General features: G+C 43.6%; 1 protein-coding gene across 3 annotated transcripts in view; it reads right to left on the bottom strand.

Annotated features, from left to right (window-relative positions):
- Positions 1-1,360: 1,360 nt before the first annotated feature.
- stard4 (StAR related lipid transfer domain containing 4) overlaps positions 1,361-21,436 on the bottom strand; it is a 47,130-nt gene continuing 27,054 nt past the window's right edge. For 2 of the 3 annotated variants that reach the window (XM_087998689.1, XM_087998683.1), the window contains exons 6-7: positions 8,341-8,458; positions 1,361-2,243 (exon numbers count right to left, since the gene is read on the bottom strand). In XM_087998689.1, coding sequence (XP_087854815.1) covers positions 2,017-2,243; positions 8,341-8,458 — 345 coding nt within the window. In that variant the 3' untranslated portion in view covers positions 1,361-2,016. The remainder of the gene's footprint in view (positions 2,244-8,340; positions 8,459-21,436) is intronic. The other variant, XM_087998693.1, reaches the window with a different exon arrangement.

The following is a 21,436-nucleotide window of genomic DNA, read 5'->3' as shown; positions in this document are numbered from 1 at the left end:
GTCACATGAATGCTGCTATCATGAACTCAGGTGTGGACTTTGATGGAGTGACACGTATGCATAACAAAATACTTGGCATAAGAGTAGGCCTGCCAGAAAGCCTGTCAAGAATCACGTGATTAGAGAACAGCCCAAGCAACCAAGCATCCACTCCTGGTTTGCAGTGATAGCTGAAGTCCCTTGCTGCAGAGGGCAGGCTGCCACAGAATGTGACAGGACTGCTTCCAGGATACCAGACATGACCTGCGTGATTTGCTGCATATGGTCACAAAATAGTAGGACCTTGAGGGATGGGACTCCCTTCTAGTTGCTGTACATTTAAAACTCATAGGCCATGTTTTTAAAAATGGTTTGTATGCAGTCAATGATATGTTGAACCACACAGAAGCCTATAATCCTCATAAAGCTGCTTGCTCTCTACACCTGGTTCTCTAGAAAGAAAAATGAAATGTATTCAGCTCTCTTGAAATACAGAGCCTCAATGACTTCCCTTTGTTAACAGTGAAAAACAGACTGGGAGGTGTTGCAAATATCAGCGGTTCCTGGAGGAAGCCAAAGCATTAAAGTTCATGGCTGGGTTACTTCCATACAACTGGCAATGTCACCCTCATCCTTCTTTCAAGTTGTAAAGTGATTGCAGCAGGTAGCAGATTTCAGAGTAAACATCTTTAGCTAAGCAGTGATATCTAACACTATTCTTCACTTGAGGTTCTGGTAGTAGAATTCTCAGAGAATCACTGAATCCCTACAGTGTACAAAGAGGATGTTCAGCCATCAAGTCTGCACTGACCCTCTGAAGAATATCCCACCCCAAACAAAGCCCACTAGCCCATCTCCATAACCCTACAATTACTGTGGCTAACCCACCCAGCCTGACATCCCTGGACACTGCAGACAATTTAACATGGGCAATCCACCTAACCTGCACATCTTTGGTCTGTGGGAGGAAAGAGGAGCAGCTGGCAGAAACCCATGCAGATATGGGGAGAATATGTAAACTCCACACAGACTGTCACCCGAGGCTGAAATCGAACCCTGGTCCCTGACATTGTGAGGCATCTGGCCTAACCACTAAGCCCCTCTGCCGCCCTTTCCCTGAATATTTATCAAATACGGTATCTTACCGAGAGCCCTTTTCGTCCCTGCTTTGTGCTGCTTCTACTCATTTTCCGTGTCATGCCACAGATCAAGAGTATTGAAAAGATCTACATTCCTGACTGGGAGTAGATAGTGCAGATTCCTTTAAGGCATGGCAAAGTCCTTCAGCACTCCTGGTGTACTTTAGCATCTCTTAACTCTGCAAGCCATCAAAAATGTTTACAGTCACATCAAGAGCTAATGGGAATTAATCAGCAAATAATTTGGAAGCTGTTGATTTATTTAAATAATGCTGAGGAGGAAGTCCTTTCTGCTACTGAAAGCATATTCTAACATAGGATATTAGCTGGACTGTTGAACTTAAAATTACATTGCTGGCAGCAAATCAGCATTAACTGATGTCATGATGTGCCAATCCCTCATAATTCCTGAGGTTACTCCCTTCCTGTGCATGATAAGACCTTGGCTAAAGTTATTTCTGGTGCAACCAGCACTGGATGTTCCTATTCACACTATGGATGCCAGTTTGGAGATAAACTGGCACCTGCAATGTCAAATTTGCACTTTGCATTTGAAATTTATGGCCTTTCAATGTTTGGCCTCCAGTCTAAACAGATTTTCTTAATTTGTTGAATTACAATATTTTACTCTTTGAATTTCAAATAATGTCGCTAAAATATATTAAGTACATAGTGATCAGAATTTAAGTTGATTATCTATAAACAGTTACTAATCTCAATATATCGAAATTGTAATATTGCTTTTACACGCAGAAAAGGTACATTAAATGCTGAAACACTAAGTATGGCCACAGCCAAAGAATATTGCACTTATTACCTACTCGAGCTCTGTAGCACAGTAGGAAGGAATTTATGTCAAGAAATTAAATATGAAAATAGTTATTATTTTCATTTAAATCTAAATTTTCAAAGCATTCCGGAGTTCAATGTAGAAGTTGACTAATGAATTTGCCATTGCAGAGTCTACTGCAGTCTGAGGCAGCATTCCTCGTAAATCGGTCTGAATAAAGCCAGTCAAGAGGCTGTAGTCAGGTTCATTCTTCAAAGGAATGCAAAACCATCCACATGGGTGATTAAATCCGCGAACAAAATTTGTTTGTTCCTGCCCATATTCGACACTTATTCCTGCATTGGGTCATCAAAAAGATTGCCAATTAATAGAAGTAGACATTTCAAAATGTTACTCTCCAAAATAATTAAATGTTTTTTTCAAGACTACATTATATATACTGAAAACATTCAACTTACCATAAAAATCTCTTGGCTGGGAAAAAATGCTAAAACGTTTTTTAATGATAATTTTCAAAAAAAAAAGAGAAATACTGATTTTGGTTACAAGTATTAGGTAGGGCCACTTAAGTGGGGTTGGAAAATTCTGGAACCTTATTGATGAAAAAATGGCAGGACTTTTTGAAATTTTCAATGAAGTTAGAATATTGTTCTATGGAAAGTAAATCAAGCTGAAATAGTGACTGGAGGAAGTAACAAGCTAGGAAAGATGAAGAGGGATCTTTGGATATACTGTACTCACAATTTCCAAAGACAATACACAAAGTTCCACATCAAAGTTCACTGTCAAGAGTGTGGTGCTGGAAAAGCACAGCAGGGCAGGCAGCAGCTAACGAGCAGGAAAATCTTCGTTTCAGGCATAAGCCCTTAGTGATGCCTGACCAGCTGTGTTTTTCCAGCACCACACTCCTGACTCTAATCTCTAGCATCTGCAGTCATCACTTTCTCAAGGTTCACTGTGCAAAATTCACTCTAGCTAGCAGAGACTATGTATAAATCAATCATTTTTGGTTTGGCAAAATGTGATGAGTGAAGTACTGCAACTATTTACAATTTATGTCAATGACTTGAATGGTGGAACCAGTTGTATAGTTGTTAAATTTGTTGATGATGACACAAAGATTGTAGGAAAACAAGTTGTGAAATAGTAATAATCTATGTATATGCTTTGCAGACTCCTTAAGTGAGCAGGCAAAAAAATTGGCAGATGGAGTACAACTAGGAAAATGTGAACTTGTTCGTTTTGGCAGGAAAATTAGAAAAAAACATTTTTTTTAATGGAGAGAGAGGGAGGTTGCAGAAATCTGAGGTTCAAACAAACCTCGGTACATGAATTACAAGAAGTTAGTATACAGGTATAGCAAGTGATCTTTTATTCTTGTGCGGGCTGTGGGCATTGTCTGAGTTAGCATTTGTTGCCCATGCCTAGTTTCCCTTGGACTGATTATCAAAGCAAAATGCTGCAGATGCTGGAAATCTGATGGAAAAACAAGTCTGACAGCATTTGTGGAGAGAGAAATAGAGTTAACATTTCATGTCCATTATGACTCTTCTTCAGAACAATTTTGGATTTGAAACATTAACTCTGTTTCCCTACCTACAGATGCTACTGGACTTGCAGAGTTTCTCTGGCATTCTCTTTTTAAGCCATAGAAGAAACAACTACATTGCTGTGGGTCTCAAGTCAATGCAGGCCAAACCAGGCAAAGACGACAGATTTCATTCCCTCTATGACATTAGTGAACCAGATATTTTTGTTGAAACAATGATTACATGGTCAACATTGATTAATTCCAGAACTTTTTAGTTGGATTCAAATTTCACCATCTGCCAAGGCGGGATTTAAAACTTTATTCCCAGAATATTAGTATGGGTCTACTGAATTACTAATACAGTGACATTACCACCATGTTATCATCTCCCAATATAGCAGGAAGGTGACAATTGTTGTTTACTTCAAAGGGAATGTAATATATTTTCCCATATATATGCCTGTGCGCTTCCCTCCACTTCAACTGATAAAGGAACAGTGCTCTGAAAGCTTGTGATTTCAAATAAATCTGTTGGACTACAACTTGGTGTTATGTGACTTCTGACTATGTCTACCCCAGTCCAGCAGCAGAACCTCCACAATATATAAGTAGAAATGACTTGCTACATTTATGTTGGATGTTGGTGACACTACACCTGGAATACTGTGTACAGTTTTAGTCTAATATGTAAGAACTGATATCAATGCATTAGAAACAGGTCAGAGAAAGTTCACTTGATTGATAATTTGGATGGGGTGTGGAATTATCTTATGGGAAGATTAGATTAGATTCCCTACAGTGTGGAAACAGGCCCTTCAGCCCAACAAGTCCACACTGACCCTCTGAAGAGTAACCCACCAGACCCATTTCCCTCTGACTAATGCACCTAACGCTATGGGCAATTGACCATGGCCAATTCACCTGACCTGCACATATTTGTGACTGTGGGAGGAAACCAGAGCACCTGGAGGAAACCCACACAGACACAGGGAGAATGTGCAAACTCCACACACAGTTGCCCGAGGCTGGAACCGAACCTGGGACCCTGGTGGTGTGAGGCAGCAGTGCTAACCACTGAGCCACCACGGATTAACTCAGTCTGCCACCTCGTGCTCCCGTGAGGAGGTTGAGCAGTTCATCAACTTCACCAACAGATTCCACCCCAACCTTAAATTCACCTGGACCATCTCTGACACTTCCCTCCCCTTCCTGGACCTCTCCATCTCCATTAATGATGACCAACTTGACACTGACATTTTTTACAAACCCACCAACTCTCAAACTACCTGGATTACACCTCTTCCCACCCCACCTCCTGCAAAAATGCCATCCCGTATTCCCAATTCCTCCGCCTCTGCCGTATCTACTCCCAGGAGGACCAGTTCTACCACAGAACACACCAGATGGCCTCCTTCTTTAGAGACCACAATTTCCCTTCTCACATGGTTGAAGATGCCCTCCAACACATCTCATCCATATCCCGCACCTCCGCCTTCAGACCTCACCTCTCCAACTGTAACAAGGACAGAACCCCTCTTGTCCTCATCTTCCACCCTACCAACCTTCGCATAAACCATACCATCCACCGACATTTCCGCCACCTCCATACGGACCCCTCCATCAGTGATATATTGCCCTCCCCACCCCTCTCCGCTTTCCGCAAAGACCGTTCTCTCCGTGACTACCTGGTCAGGTCCACACCCACCCAACAAACCACCCTCCCCTTCTGGCACCCTCCCTTGCCACTACAGGAATTGCAAAACCTGCGCCCACACCTCCTCCTTCACCACCATCCAAGGCTCCAAAGAAGCCTTCCACATCCATCAAAGTTTCACCTGCACATCCACCAATGTCATTTATTGTATCTGTTGCTCCCGATGTGGTCTCCTCTACATTGGGGAGACTGGATGCCTCCTCACAGAGCACTTCAGGGAACATCTCCGGGACACCCGCACCAATCAACCCCACCGCCCTGTGGCCTAACATTACAACTCCCCCTCCCACTCTGCCAAGGACATGCAGGTCCTGGGCCTCCTCCACCGCCACTCCCTCACCACCCGACGGCTGGAGGAAGAATGCCTCATCTTCCGCCTCGGAACACTTCAACCCCAGGGCATCAATGTGGATTTCACCAGTTTCCTCATTTCCCCTCCCCTCACCTCACCCCAGTTCCAACCTTCCAGCTCAGCACTGTCCCCATGACCTGTCCTACCTGACAATCTCCCTTCCCACCTATCCGCTCCACCCTCCCCTCTGACCTATCACCTTCATCTCACCCCCTTTCACCTACTGTAGTATTTGCTACTCCCACCCCACCATGTATCTCTCCATTCTGGTGGCTTCCTGCCTCTATTCCTGATGAAGGGCTTTTGCCCAAAATGTCAATTTTCCTGCTCCTCAGATGCTGCCTGACCTGCTGTGCCTTTCCAGCATCACTCTGATTTAAACTCTGGTTTCCAGCACCTGCAGTCCTCACTTTTGCTCAGTCTGTACCTATTGGGGTTTAGAAGAATAAAAGGTGATTTTATTGAGACATGAAAGATCCTGAGTGGACTTGACAGGGTGAGTGCTGAAAGGACTGTCCCTTATGGGAGAGACTAGAATTAAGAGATACAGATTAGAAATATGGGTTCTTCCATTTAAAATGAAAATTAGATGTTTATTTCTCATAGAGGTTGTGACTCTCTGCAACTACTTTCCTCAGAGAACAGTGATAGCTGGGTCATTGAATATTTGTAAGGCAAAGTAGATAGATTCTTGACAAACAAGGAAGTCAAAAGGTTTTCAGGATAAATAGGAGTATGGGGCTGAGGGCACAAACAGATCAACCATGATCTTATGAAACGGTGGATCAGGTTTGAATGACCAACTCCAGTTCCTAAATTGTATGTTCATCTATTCGTACAGTGAAAATTTTACTAATGTACAGCCTTACACAAAGCCTAACCACTGGGAGCGTACATCAATAATCTAGTCCTTTGCGAGGCGATGTGTGATGCACAATTTGTACAATGAACTTATGGGAGTAATTATTCCTGATGTTTTGTAGCATTTAGTGTTCAAACTATCAGAATCAAAAATGATTTGGAGATACCGGTATTGGACTGGAGTGTACAAAGTTAAAAATCACAACACCAGGTTACAATCCAACAGGTTTATTTGTAAGCACTAGCTTTTGGAGCACTGCTCCTTCATCAAGTGGTTGTGGAGTATAAGGTTGTAAGACACGGAACTTATAGCAAAAGTTTAGTGTGATGTAATTGAAATTATGCAAAAAAAAAAGACCTGGATTGTTTATTACGGCTCTCATCTTTTAGAATGAACATGTTGGTTTCAGTTCTTTCACATGTAAATCAAAGAACTTGTTTAAAATTTACATTCTCAAGTGAACTTTAACAATTGGTGTCATGTCGGCCCAGGTAATGCATTTAAAGTGTGAGGTGCCCTGAGCGAGACTGTCTGTGCCACAATGTTCTGATTCTAATCCAAAAAAAGGGACTTACTGAATCTTACATGGATTTGTGCAGTTTATCAGCAAAATAAAATGTAATTCTCCAAATACAAATTCACCCCACAAATTTATATGTGAATGTGTGTGTAGGGGGTAGGGAGGCGGTTATGAGTGTCTGTGAGAGAGTGTGTGTATGGTTATAAAGGGATACAAGTCTGTGAGAGGGTGCTTATGAGTGCGGGAGTGTATGTGTGAGCGTACGAGAGAGAGCTTGTGACTGAGAGAGGGTCTGCCTGAGTGTATGGGTCTGTCAGAATGTGTATGTGTAGGAGTGTCTGAGTCTGTCTGTAAGTCTGCATCCGTCTGTGTGAGACAGACAAACACACACAGACAGACACACACTCACAGACTCCTACAGATCCATACACTCACGCAGACCCTCTATCATACACAAGCTCTCTCTCATACGTCACACATACATGCCTACATTCACAAGCACACTCTCACAGACGTAAAATCCTTTACAGTCACACTCACACAGATACGCACTCTCTCACAGACACTCATACTCCGCCGCACACACACACCCACATATAGGTTTGTGGGGTGAATTTGTACTTGCAGAATTACATTTTATTTTGCTCAAAAACTGCATGAATCCATGTAAGATTCTGTAAATCCCTTTTTTAGATTAGAATCAGTCTGAACATTTGACACAGTCAGTCTCACACAGGGCACCTCACACTTTAAATGCATTACCTGGGCTGACACGATACCAATTGTTAAAGTTCACTAATGAATGTAAATTTTTAAGTTTGGTGATTTACATATAAAAGAACTGAAAGATGACAGCCTTAACAAACAATCCAGGTCTTTTTCAATATATAATTTCAGTTACATCACACTTTAAACTTTTGCTATAAATTCCATGTCTTACGAACTTATATTCCACAACCATCTGATGAAGGAGCAATGCTCCGAAAGCTTGTGTTTCCAAATAAACCTGTTGGACTATAAACTGATGTTGTGTGACTTTTTAACTAAGAATCAAAAATATTCTCTTTTCCACCTGCCAGCAAGCAACTGGGAGCAACTCAGCTACAAATATCTGAAATAGAAAACCAGCATTTGAAGATCAATAAATAAATATCTGCATGAGAAATGAATGGGTAAACAGCATTTTTCTACTAATTTGTGATTAGTGAAAAATTAACCTCAATTCTGTTTGCCTTTGAAGTTAAAACCTCCAGTAGTCTCTCCATTAGAATTCAGTCGCATTCAGAAGCTATAACTTCTTATAGCTCTCGACTGTTTTATTATTGTTTTCTACCCACAATTCTGCACACTTTTAGAATCCCAAACTGACTGAATTGAAATCAGGCAGAAGACCTGTGTTCCTTGAAGGAAAAGCAGGAATCAGAAGGTTGTAAATTTAGCTTCATGTACTTACCACAAGATAGCAGTCCATTCTGGTAATCAGTGGTATAGGAAAAGTCGATAAACTCTCTTGGTGCAATGAGATTCCACAACTGTCCTGCTGTAGTGTAACGCATCAAACAGGAACCCTGCTGTAAAGGAGAAAATTAATATATTAAGTTCTTCAAAATTTTCTACCTTCCTGTACAACCAAGTTGCATTTATATAGCATTTTGAACATAGTAAAACAGTCCAAGGCATTTGACAAATATTATCCACAAAATCTGACACATTGAAGAAGGCTTTAGGACAGATGCCAAAGGTTTGGTCAAACAGGTAGATTTCAAAAAGTATCAGAACAAGAGGTGAAGAAGTTAAGAGAGAATGACAGAACTTAGCATTTTGACAGTTGAAAACCAGCAATAGTGGAACACTTAAAATCGGTTGTGAGAGGCCAGACTGGAGAAGCACAAAGATCTGGTTCATTTCAAGGCTGCTAAAAATCACAGCGAGAGGAAGGGGCAAGGCATTGAGGATTCTGGAAACAATGATTAAAATTGAGTATTGCTAGACCAGAAACCAGTGTATTCAGTGAGCTTGAGAATGACGGATGAACAGAATTCAGTGTAAGCTAGGAGGCAGAGTTTGGGATGAACTGAAATTTATTGAGGGTGGAATAAGGAAGGCTGTCCAGAATAATTCAAAAATAATCACGTTTAGACGTACCAAAGGCATGGGTAGGAGTTTCAGCAGTAAGTGAGCTGAGGCAGGGGTAAAACCAAGCACTTTAATGACATAGGACTGCATTCATCTGGTTCTATTCTTTTCTAACTAGTCTTAATCAGGAATCACCCTCACTATCTTCTGTTCCCTCTCCCACACTATTCTTGACTTCAGTTGACTCCTTCACTATTTATCAATTATCAGGCTTCTTATCTGACATTGAGTACCAGATGGTGTGGACAATTCTGTCAAAGGCAGACAAATATTCTTTCATTTATGTGAAAATGTACCATAAAATAAGTGAAACAAATAATGATTCAAGAAAAACTTACCAAGTAAAATTGTCTCCCACATCACTGTGACATTGACAATAATTCTATGGAGTTTTCATTCTCTATGTCATAGAGGGGTGTTGTGCACATTGGTAATGCATCCCAGACCAGAAGGGCCAGGTACACGTTTGTGGGACGATGAGGTTGGAGGCGGTGGATGGGAGGTCCCCTGAGGTGATGAGGTTATGGATGGTCTGGGAGATGATGGTTTGGTGGTGGGAGGTGGGGTCATGGTCAAGGGGGCAGTAGGAGGTGGTGTCCGTGAGTTGGTGTTTAGCCTCAGCAATGTAAAGATCGGTGCGCCAAACTACCACGGCGCCTCCTTTGTCTGCCGGTTTGATAGTGAGGTTGGCCTTGTCTGCCCATTTGATAGTGAGGTTGCCCTTGTCTGCTATCAAACCTCACTATCAAACGGGCAGACAAGGGAGGCGCGGTGGTAGTTTGACGCACCGATCTTTACATTGCTGAGGCTAAACGCCAACTCATGGACATCTCCTCCTACTGCCCCCTTGACCATGACACCACCTCCCACCACCAAACCATCATCTCCCAGACCATCCATAACCTCATCACCTCAGGGGACCTCCCATCCACCGCCTCCAACCTCATCGTCCCACAACCCCGCGCCGCCCGTTTCTACCTCCTGCCCAAAATCCACAAACCTGACTGCCCCGGCCAACCCATTGTCTCAGCCTAGTCCTGTCCCACCGAACTCATCTCTGCATACCTCGACACGGTCCTGTCCCCCTTAGTCCAAGATCTCCCCACTTATGTTCGGGACACCACCCAAGCCCTCCACCTCCTCCATGATTTTTGCTTCCCCGCCCCCAACGCCTTATCTTCACCATGGACATCCAGTCCCTATACAACTCCATCCCCCATGACGAAGGCCTCAAAGCCCTCCGCTCCTTCCTTTCCCGCCGACCCAACCAGTACCCTTCCACTGACACCCTCCTTCGACTGACTGAACTGGTCCTCACTCTGAACAACTTCTCTTTGCAATCCTCCCACTTCCTCCAAACCAAAGGAGTAGCCATGGGCACCCGCATGGGCCCCAGCTATGCCTGCCTCTTCGTCGGATATGTGGAACAGTCCATCTTCTGCAGCTACACTGGCACCACCCTCCCACCTTTTCCTCTGCTACATCGATGACTTTATCGGCGCTACCTCGTGCTCCCACGAGGAGGTTGAACAGTTCATCCACTTTACTAACACCTTCCGCCCCAACCTCAAATTTACCTGGACCTTCTCAGACTCCTCCCTCCCCTTCCTAGACCTCTCCATTTCTATCTCGGGTGACCGACTCAACACGGACATTCACTATAAACCGACCGACTCCCACAGCTACCTAGGTTACACCTCCTCCCACCCTGCCCCCTGTAAAAACGCCATCCCATATTCCCAATTCCTTCGCCTCCGCCGCATCTGCTCCCAGGAGGACCAATTCCAATACCGAACAACCCAGATGGCCTCCTTCTTCAAAGACCGCAATTTCCCCTCAGACATGGTTGACGATGCTCTCCACCGCATCTCCTCCACTTCCCGCTCCTCCGCCCTTGAACCCCACCCCTCCAATCGCCACCAGGAAAGAACCCCACTGGTCCTCACCTACCACCCCACCAACATCATATCATCCTTCGTCATTCCCGCCACCTCCAAACAGACCCCACCACCAAGGATATATTTCCCACCCCTCCTCTATCAGCGTTCTGGAAAGACCACTCCCTCCGCGACTCCCTTGTCAGGTCCACACCCACCAACCCACCCTCCACTCCCGGCACTTTCCCCTGCAACCGCAAGAAATGCAAAACTTGCGCCCACACCTCCCCCCTCACTTCTCTCCAAGGCCCCAAGGGATCCTTCCATATCCGTCACAAATTCACCTGCACCTCCACACACATCATTTACTGCATCTGCTGCACCCAATGTGGCCTCCTCTATATTGGGGAGACAGGCCGCCTACTTGCGGAACATTTCAGAGAACACCTTTGGGACACCTGCACCAACCAACCCAACCGCCCTGTGGCTGAACACTTTATCTCCCCCTCCCGCTCCGCCAAGGACATGCAGGTCCTTGGCCTCCTCCATCGCCAGACCATGGCAACACGAGGGAGAGCGCCTCATCTTCCGCCTAGGAACCCTCCAACCACAAGGGGTGAATGCAGATTTCTCCAGCTTCCTCATTTCCCCTCCCCCCACCTTATCTCAGTCCCAACACACAGACTCAGCACCACCTTCCTAACCTGCAATCTTCTTCCTGACATCTCCGCCCCCATCCCCACTCCGGCCTATCACCCTCACCTTAATTTCCTTCCACCTATCGCATTCCCAATGCTCCTCCCCTAAGTCCCTCCTCCCTACCTTTTATCTTAGCCTGCTTGGCACACCCTCCTCATTCCTGAAGAAGGGCTTTTGCCCGAAATGTCGATTCTCCTGCTCTTTGGATGCTGCCTGACCTGCTGCGCTTTTCCAGCAACACATTTTTCAGCTCTGACCTCCAGCATCTGCAGTCCCCACTTTCTCCTGATTATCGGTATGTCAATGCTTCAATTATCCTTGTTGGCAGGTCGTAAAAGTGGGAAAGTCTCCTGATCTGCAGAAAACATTGGCAAACTATTATCGTACTTTGCCAGTAAAGTCACCCTTTACTTATACACGGAGAGTCCATGACACTCAATGGAAGTCCATGGCCCAATCCTCAGAAACAAGGCCTGGAGATCAGCCAGTCTTTTTTGCTTTTTGGTTTTTTTTCCTAAGTCCCTTTTTGCTCCTTCACAATTAAATTACTCCATTAAGAAACCTTTTCTGATTCCATGGCCGCCACTACCCCCTCTACACCTGATTTTAATAATTTTTTATCTAGCTATTCTTGCCAGTGCCGCTGCTGCTCCATCTCACTTTCTACAGACCAAAATTACCACTTTTCTGAGTCATGGTCCATAACAGGAGGTTAATACTGTAAATTGAAGCACTCATGTCTCTCCTTTCCCGAGACACACTTTGTGGAATGGTGTATTTGCAACATGAATAGATAAACTCATTTCTAATGGGTTTCCTTGGAGGACAAGACAGTAGACCTAACATGTACAATTTGTTCTAGTCATTTTCAAGCAGTCTATATTTGTGGGCGGCACGGTGGCCCAGTGGTTAGCACTGCTGCCTCACAGCGCCTGTAGACCCGGGTTCAATTCCCGACTCAGGCGACTGACTGTGTGGAGTTTGCACATTCTCCCCGTGTCTGCGTGGGTTTCCTCCGGGTGCTCCGGTTTCCTCCCACAGTCCAAAGATGTGCGGGTCAGGTGAATTGGCCATGCTAAATTGCCCGTAGTGTTAGGTTAAAGGGGTAAATGTAGGGGTATGGGTGGGTTGCGCTTCGGCGGGTCGGTGTGGACTTGTTGGGCCGAAGGGCCTGTTTCCACACTGTAAGTAATCTAATCTAATCTAATCTAATCTAAAGTTCACGCCAGATGCAGTACTAACCCAAAAGCAAGATACTGTGGATTGCAAAATACAGTCAAGAAGCAAAAACATGAAAAACAAGATTAAGACCTGGACATTCAAAAACAAAAGAAACAGAAACGAAGAAACAGGCCTTAAATGTGGGAATTAGGAGCAGATCATTCAGCCCTTAAAGCCCACATTGAATGAGACCATGGCTGATCTTCCATCTCAACATTTTCTCGCATTCATTGATATTTTTAATATATAGGAATCTTTATCAATCTCAGTCTTGAACTTACTCAAGTCTATAGGGTATAAAATTCCAAAAGATTCACTGACCTCCGTGTAAAGAAATACCTCCAAATCTCGGTCCTAAATAGCTTACCCCTTATTCTGAGACTGTATACCCTCATCCTATACCTCCCAGTTAGGGGAAATATCCAACCTGCTCCTACCTCATCAAACACTGTAAACATTTTGTATTTTGAATGAGATCATTTGTCATTCTTTAAAACTCCAGAAAATAAACACCTAGTCAACTTAACCTTCCATTAATGGTCAAGCCTTCTGTCTCAGGAATCAGTATCCTGAACCTTTACTGTACTACCTCTCTGGCAAGTATACTTTTCCATGGGTGAAATGTTGTGTTTTTTTTATTCTGCCATTTACATGCACACAAACATAATATTTTGTTTCTTTATTACGAATCTTACTGTCATTGTTTTCTGTATTGTGAAATCTTTTGTCATAACTGAAATAAGTTCACAGAGGCTGGTACCCCAACTCCAACTCACTCTTTATTTACATATGGAGAATCCCTGACACTATAGCTTCCTCGGAGCCTGCTGTCAGGGTGAACAAAACCTCTTAGACTCCTGCTCTTTTTTTTTTCTTATAAGTCCACACAGGCCAGTATCCCATCACCAACTCAGCCTCTCTTTACATGTATAAAGTATTTGACACTGATCAGCTCCCTCAGAGCCAGCTCTCAGAGTGAACAGAACCTCTGAAGACTCCTGTCCTTATCAGTCAGCCAGGGCTCTCTGATTGGACCAGATTAACAGCCTCGATCAGGGAACCTGGTCCAACTGGCTGAACTCGTTACAATCACTACATCCCCCCCCCCCCCCCCTCACAGTGCAAGACATTAGGCTGGTTCTTTTCTTTTGTAATTCCTCATGGAGCATTTTAGCACCGGATCAGGTTCCTCCAACTCTGCCTTTGATATGGGCGGTGTATACCGCACAGTAGCTCGCCCACTGCGTGTGGAGCATCTCAGAAGAAATTAATTCTCTTCAGGTGGCAAAAGTGTTGCAGTGACAACGTCCGTCATGTCCATCTCAGATTTCAAGGTATCTTCAATGCTTGATGGAGGAGGAGAACCCATGGGTTCCAGAACAGTTGGAAAGACAGTTGAGGAGCCAGCCACGTTTTACTCCCACATTGTTTGCGAGTTTGCAGCTTTCATATGGTCCACATGCTTAATCAAGAACGTTGCACCTATCCAAGCTTTGTAAGTCACTGGACTTGAACTCACCTCAACCATCGTCTTATCAATGTCGGGCCATTCCTGTGGTTCCTACACCAAAATGTATTCTCGAAAGTAAACTGTCTCAGTTTGTAGACTCTTGTGACTGGCATTGGTGTTCCTTATGCTGTTTCACCATCCAGGAAGGTCAAATTTAACCAGGTGTGGAGTTTTCTCCCTGTTAGCAGCTCTGCAGGAGCTAATCACGTAGTTGCATGAGAGTTGATCCTACAGTCAGATAGGAACCGGGACAGTTATTATCCAGTGGAGCTGTAGGCTGATTCTTTAAGCCTGCCTTCAAATTTTGGACTGCTCTTTCTGCCAGACCATTTGATGGTGGATGGAATGGAGCTGTCCTTGTATGATGAATACCATTTAGAGTCATAGAGTCAAAGAGATGTACAGCATGGAAACAGACCCTTCGGTACAACCCGTCGATGCCGACCAGATATCCCAATCCAATCTAGTCCCACCTGCCAGCACCCGGGCCATATCCCTCCAAACCATTCCTACTCATATACCCATCCAAATGCCTCTTAAATGTTGCAATTGTACCAGCCTCCACCACATCCTCTGACGGTTCATTCTAAACACGTACCACCCTCTGCGTGAAAAAAATTGCCCCTTAGGTCTCTTTTATATCTTTCCCCTCTCACCATAAACCTATGCCCTCTAATTCTGGACTCCCCGACCCCAGGGAAAAGACTTTGTCTATTTATCCTCTCCATACCCCTCATAATTTTGTAAACCTCTATAAGGTCACCCCTCAGCCTCTGATGCTCCAGGGAAAACAGCCCCAGCCTGTTCAGCTTCTCCCTGTAGCTCGGATCCTCCAATCCTGGCAACATCCTTGTAAATCTTTTCTGAACCCTTTCAATTTTCACAACATCTTTCCGATAGGAAGGAGACCAGAACTGCATGCAATATTCCAACAGTGACCTAACCAATGTCCTGTACAGCCGCAACATGACCTCCCAACTCCTGTACTCAATACTCTGACCAATAAAGGAAACGCCTTCTTCACTATCCTATCTACCTCACATTTGACTTTAGGAAATACTTAAAATCCCTGCTGGTAAATGATTGTCCGTGATCTGTAACCAGCACTTCCAGGAGTCCGTATATTGCACAGACGTTCTATCATTGTCCCCATATTTGATTAATGACTTTATGTACATCCAGCCACTTATATCAGGCTTGCACAATTACTAAGAACATTGAGCCCATGAAAGGATCTGCATAGTCAATGTGTAACTGAGTCCAGGGTTTGCCCAGTCATTCCCATGAATGTGAGCTGGCAGTAAGTTTCACCCTTGTTGGTACTCTGGGCACTGCCTCACCAATGTGGCTATACTTGCATTCAATCTTGGCCACCAGACATAGCTTCTTGCCAGCATCTGTATTTTGGAAACTCTTGAATGACCCTGTTAGAATTCAGAGTGTATCTGGCAGCAACCATTGCTCGGGACAATCACTCTTGCTCCACACTTCGTCCTTTACTGTGTTCTGTCTTTCAGGGTCCAAAAAGGTTCTATTGCTGGTTGTGATGGCCCTTTGGTTTTCCCCATCACCACTTGCAGTTTCAGTTTTGCAGGATCGGACCTGTGTCCAAAGTCTGATATTGTCAACTGTGACCAGAAGTGTGTTCAGAAAATTTAAAGCCATTACAGACTCTACCAGTGGTGTATCTGCCAGTACAAAGCGGCTCAATGGATCTGTATTTGCTACTTGGCCTCCCAGGCGATGTTCCAACTTGTAATCACATGCACTAAGTGTTAGACCCTACAGCTGAATTCAGCCTGAGCTATGCGTGGCACTGCCTTGTCCTCTTGATTTGGAGGTGCCGGTGTTGGGCTGTGGTGGACAAAGTTAAAAATCTTCCAACACCGGGTTATAGTTCAACAAGTTTATTCGGAATCACTAGCTTTCGAAGCACTACTTTTTCATCAGGTGGTTGTCAATTAGTGATTCCAAATAAACCTGTTGGACTAAACCTGGTGTTGTGTGATTTTTAACTTTGCCCTCTTGAAGTAGACATGGCAGGGGTTTGCTTCTGTTATTATTACAAATTTATATCCACAAAGGTATTGGTGGAACTTGCTGATTACACATATGATCACCAAATCTTCCTCCTCTATATGAGCATATTTACACAATGCATTAGCCAAAGTCCTGGATGTATACACTTTTGGGCGTTTCTCCCCATTAGGCCACCTATGAGCTAATACTAGCCTGATGCCATACAGGAAGGTGTCACATGTCAATACCAGATTTCACTTGGGATCACTGTTCGCCAACACCTCAGAAGATCATAGCTGGTTTGTTCACTTCCCTGAAAACTATGACTTGGCTACATGACCATTTCCAAAGTTGACCCTTTTTAAAGAATTCATGCAAAGGTGCTAAGATGGAGTCCAAGGAAAGACCTAAGCTCTGGTACAGACATGGGAGCCGGGGCACCTTTGATTGCCTTCACTTTATTTTCCAACTGGTGTAACCTGGTCTTGTCGAATCTATAGGAGAAAGTGAGGGCTGCAGATGCTGGAGATCAGAGCTGAAAATGTGTTGCTACTTGGGCTATAGATTTGACAAGCGCAGCAGGTCAGGCAGCATCCAAGGGACAGGAGAATCGACGTTCGGGCATAAGCTCCCGAAGGGCTTATGCCTGAAACGTCGATTCTCCTGTTCCTTGGATGCTGCCTGACCTGCTGCGCTTGTCAAATCTATAGCCCAAGTAGGTTACTAAGGGTGCCTGGAACACATATTTTTCCCTTCTCAGGCATGCATCTGCCTGGAAGAAGCATCTAAAGGCTATGTCCAAGTTATCTAAGTGCTCCTTATTAGTTTTCCTTGTTACCAACATATCATCTAGATTAATGGTGATCTGGGATAGAATTTGCAGAATGCTCTCCATTGTCTGCTGAAATGTTGTACAGGTTGACAGTACCCCAAATGGCCGCCTCATATTGGTACAAATTCTTATGGATATTAATTGTAGCATACATCTTGGAATCCTCATCAAACTACAATTGCAAGTACACAGAGCTCATGTCCAGTTTTGTGAAGGATGGCTTCCCTTACCAGTTTTACATATAAATCCTCAATATATGAGGGATTGGGCATTTGTCCAGCTGCAGAAAGCTGTTTACCATTTGTTTAAAATCCACACAAAGGTGAATCAACCCCTCAGGCTTCACAAACGGTGCTGCCCATTCTGCAAATTGGATGGGTTTGATGATTCCTTCCCTTTCCAACTTTGATTTCTGCCTCTACTTTTGCCCATATGGCAAATGGCACTGGATAGCCCTTGCAGAATTGTGGAATTGCTCCCTGGTCAACATACAAGGTGGCCTTCACTCCTTTGCTAATCCCTAGACCTCACTGAAAAAGATCTATGTATTTAATGAGGACATCACTCAGGCAGCCATTTTCTAATTGAAAAATGTTTAGTCAATTTTCAGTTTCACTTCATCAAGTTTGGGTCGAGTGTTTTATTACAATTAATGGTAACTGAATCAGCTTATTCTAATAAGAGACCAGAACCAAAGTTGTACCCTTAATCTGTAAATGTTCCCTGGTATAGGTTCTCAATCAAGATGAGGTCTTGTGCAAACCCAAGAGTTGGAGTCCAGAGTGAATTTTGTTAAAGACTGGTTCCATGATGACTGAAACGGCTGCGTCTGCATTGATCTCCATTAAAACTAGGTGATCATTTAACTAGATGTTTATTTTGATTGGTTCTGATTCAGATGTTGAGAAGCAATTTAACTGTCCCAAACCAGATGTAGGTGGACTTTCCAGGGTTTACACTCTCCCTATGAGTTCTCTTACTCAATTTAGATTTAGTGGGACTCTTTTGCTGTCTCAAGTCCGTATACTGGCAGCAACTACAATTGCTTACTGGCCTGGATCCTGACGAACATTTTTAACCATTTGGCCAAGCTTGGCTTTGTTTTGGGGTTTTGCTGTAGGCTGACCTAGATCCCTCTAGTCAGGATATGTGAGGTTATGTAATTGCTTTCGTTCAAATGATGTGCCCCAAGCTCAGTTGGACTGGTGAGGATGTCCACTTCAATCGGAACACACAGCAACTCATTGGCTCCACTTGCCTCATTTTTCAATGATAAAGCCAGTTGTAGTCCAGTTGGGCTTCAGCTCATAGGCGCTTTTGCAAGGGTACCTCATTAATTCCATGTACAGAACAATCTCTCAGCATCTCATTGAGGGTTAAACAAAAGTCACTACATCTCCTAATCATCTTAAATATCCCAACATGGATTCTCCTGGTTCTCAAATTACTAAGTAAAACTGATAGCACCTCAGAACTGAACGAGGTTTGGGGTTATAGCATTCCTTAACTAAATCCATCAACTCTTGAGAGATTTTAGTATCTGGTGCCTCAGGGAAAGTTAGGCTCCTAGTAGTTTAAAAAATCTGTGGGTCCACAAGCTATCAGAAGAATTACTCATTGTTTTCATCTGGCCCAATGTCATTTGCCTGGAAAAAAAATAAAACATTCTTTCCACAGTTTTTGATTGTAGGATTGAATGAGTTAGCTTCCCAAATAATGGCATGATGCCAGAAATTGTTACCCCAACTCAAAGGCGATTGTTGCGAGCAAATTTCTTTAGGAACATGCTTTTCTCTCATCGCCTCTGAAATAACTGTACAGAGGCCAGCATTCTATCACCAAGTCACACTTTATGTACAAGTAGAGTGTCATCGACATTGATCTTGCTCCCTCAGAGCCAGCTGTCAGAGTGAACAAGATATCTGACACTCCTATTCTTATCTGTCACCCAGGGCTTCCTAATTGGGGCAGTTAATCATGTCCAATCAGGAAACTCATGTTCCACAAGGTCCACCTGGCTGACCTCATTACAATCACTGCGATAACATTATCAATTTAACAAATCACTGAGCACAATGGTGATGTGTGAACAGGACTTGCTGCAAATTAGGACATATGCTGGAAACCTTAGGCAAGATCAAGTTCATTCAGTGCAGGAAACTAACCAGAAGAGTAAGAATAATGCATGTTGATAGGCCAATGTAGAATATATTTTTTAAACATTCATGCTTGACATGCAGGTGACATCAACATTTATTCCCTATCCTTTGCTTTTAGTGAGAGCTGGCAACCCGACCTGTATAAGTCTGTGTGATAAACGTGCTCCCCAAAGTTCTTTTGGAGAGGGATTTCTAGGAATTTGACCCAGCAATGATAAGGAAATGGTGATAAATGCTTCAGAATAGCATGTCTTGGAGGAGAACATGGAGGTAGTGGTGCTCCCATGTGTCCTTTTCCTTCTAGATGAAAAAAATTGAGGATTTGTGAGGTGACATAGAAGAAACCTTACAGTTGCTGCAGCACATGTTGTAAATGGAATGCCCTAGAGCTATTGTGCACTAGGAATATTTTACAGTGGTGGATTACTTATCCTGAATGCACTGAATTTCAGGGTAAGTGGAGAGTACTCCATCACACAACTGACATGTGTATTGTTGATAGTGAAATAGTTAAGTCTGGGGGTGACCCTTCTATTGTAGAATACCCAGCCTCTGACCTGCTTTCTATCTATAGTATCTTGGTCTCATTGAGTTTCTAATCAATAGCGACTCCACCAAGATAAGAATAGTGAGGAATTTGAAAATATAATTCAATTGAATGTAATTGGAAGTTCTTAGATTTTCACTGCTTAGAGATGGTTAGAGGTTGGCACAAGTTTGGTACAATTGTTACTTGCTACTTATTCATCCAAAGCTTAGAGTGGCATTTGATCCAAATGTTGCAACGGGGACAAGATTTTCACTCTTGATTCAATCAGTGTGTAACCTTAACTGATATCAACAGTGCCATTTAAGAGCTCAAAACTCTGGTTAACACTCTCTTAACTTGCTCAACTGAAGCCAAAGGAAAGTTCATTTCCAACCAACAATATTTTAAAAGAGCATGAACAGTTAGTTGCTGGCTGATTTTTTATTGCTATGATTTTACAAGAGTTCAGTGCTTTCTGCAGTTGCCAATATCTACAGGAAGAGCTGTGACAGATGCTCAAGCTTTTACTGACATTAAGACTCCTCCACAAACAAGTAGCCCCAGAGATGCATGAATTAGTAGGCATTCCCCTTGGAATACAGCATGTTTTGGAGAATAACATAAGCCACAAACAACAGGACAAGCTTCTGAAAGACGAAGGAGGAAAATAGCGATCTAACCAGGACATCCACCCAGTTCGATGTTCAGTATGCCGGCAGCAGTCATAGTGGCTTTATACTGTGGTATTTCACTGACCAGCTGCACTTGAGACACCATTCAAACCACAAACTTATTACTGACCATAAGCCTAATGGTAGGCAGTCTGCAACCCATGCAGCATGCATGTGAAGTGTTACAAAGCAGACCGCTGGCAAGATGAAACAATGCTTTTGCAGCTTGAATCACTCAGGAGAAGCTCTGCTTTTACTGACAGAATAATTGTCAAAATTCATTGTCATCTACTGCATGCTGCATAACATTGCCATGAGAGACTAGCCCTTGCCACCAGCTATACAACAAGTAGCTCAGAAGCAGGTGTATAAGGAAAAGGAACAAGAATAGAGGAGACAACTTAAATAACCCCTTGCTTTTACTAGATAGGGCTAACCAGATGACCATTAACTGTAACATTAGTGCTCCAATGACTCTGTATCCACAGTTCCACAACCTATCATAGCATCCAATTGACTACAACGTAAAAATAAAAGCCACCATGACAATTCCTGCCCAATTAAAATATTCCACATTATATACAAACATTAAACTTTGTGCAGTTCCTTTGTGCCTTTGCCTGCCCTCATGCTCCTGTAAAGTTTTATCACAGTGGTTGTAGCATTGGTGGTAGAAGGCTCATGAGTTGAAGTGGAGAGCGACCTCGAGCAGCTCTAAGTCTGAAATCCCAGCTGCATTCTGCAGTACCTCAGGTGGAGATGGAGTTTCACAAGTACAAAACACTGGCTCACATGGCTTTGAGGAGCTTTGACTCAACTTGCAGCTTCAATCTTTGCCTTCACTGGAAGCACTGCCTCTCTCCCTCCCAAGGTGCAGCCTCGCAGATTTTGTGTAA

The sequence above is a fragment of the Chiloscyllium plagiosum genome, unplaced genomic scaffold (genome assembly GCF_037043375.1).
Source record: "Chiloscyllium plagiosum isolate Xiang-an unplaced genomic scaffold, Cpla_swu_hap1 HiC_scaffold_2, whole genome shotgun sequence".
Taxonomy (NCBI): domain Eukaryota; kingdom Metazoa; phylum Chordata; class Chondrichthyes; order Orectolobiformes; family Hemiscylliidae; genus Chiloscyllium; species Chiloscyllium plagiosum.
Note: the sequence above shows the minus strand (reverse complement) of the source record. Positions and strands in the feature narration are given on the sequence as shown.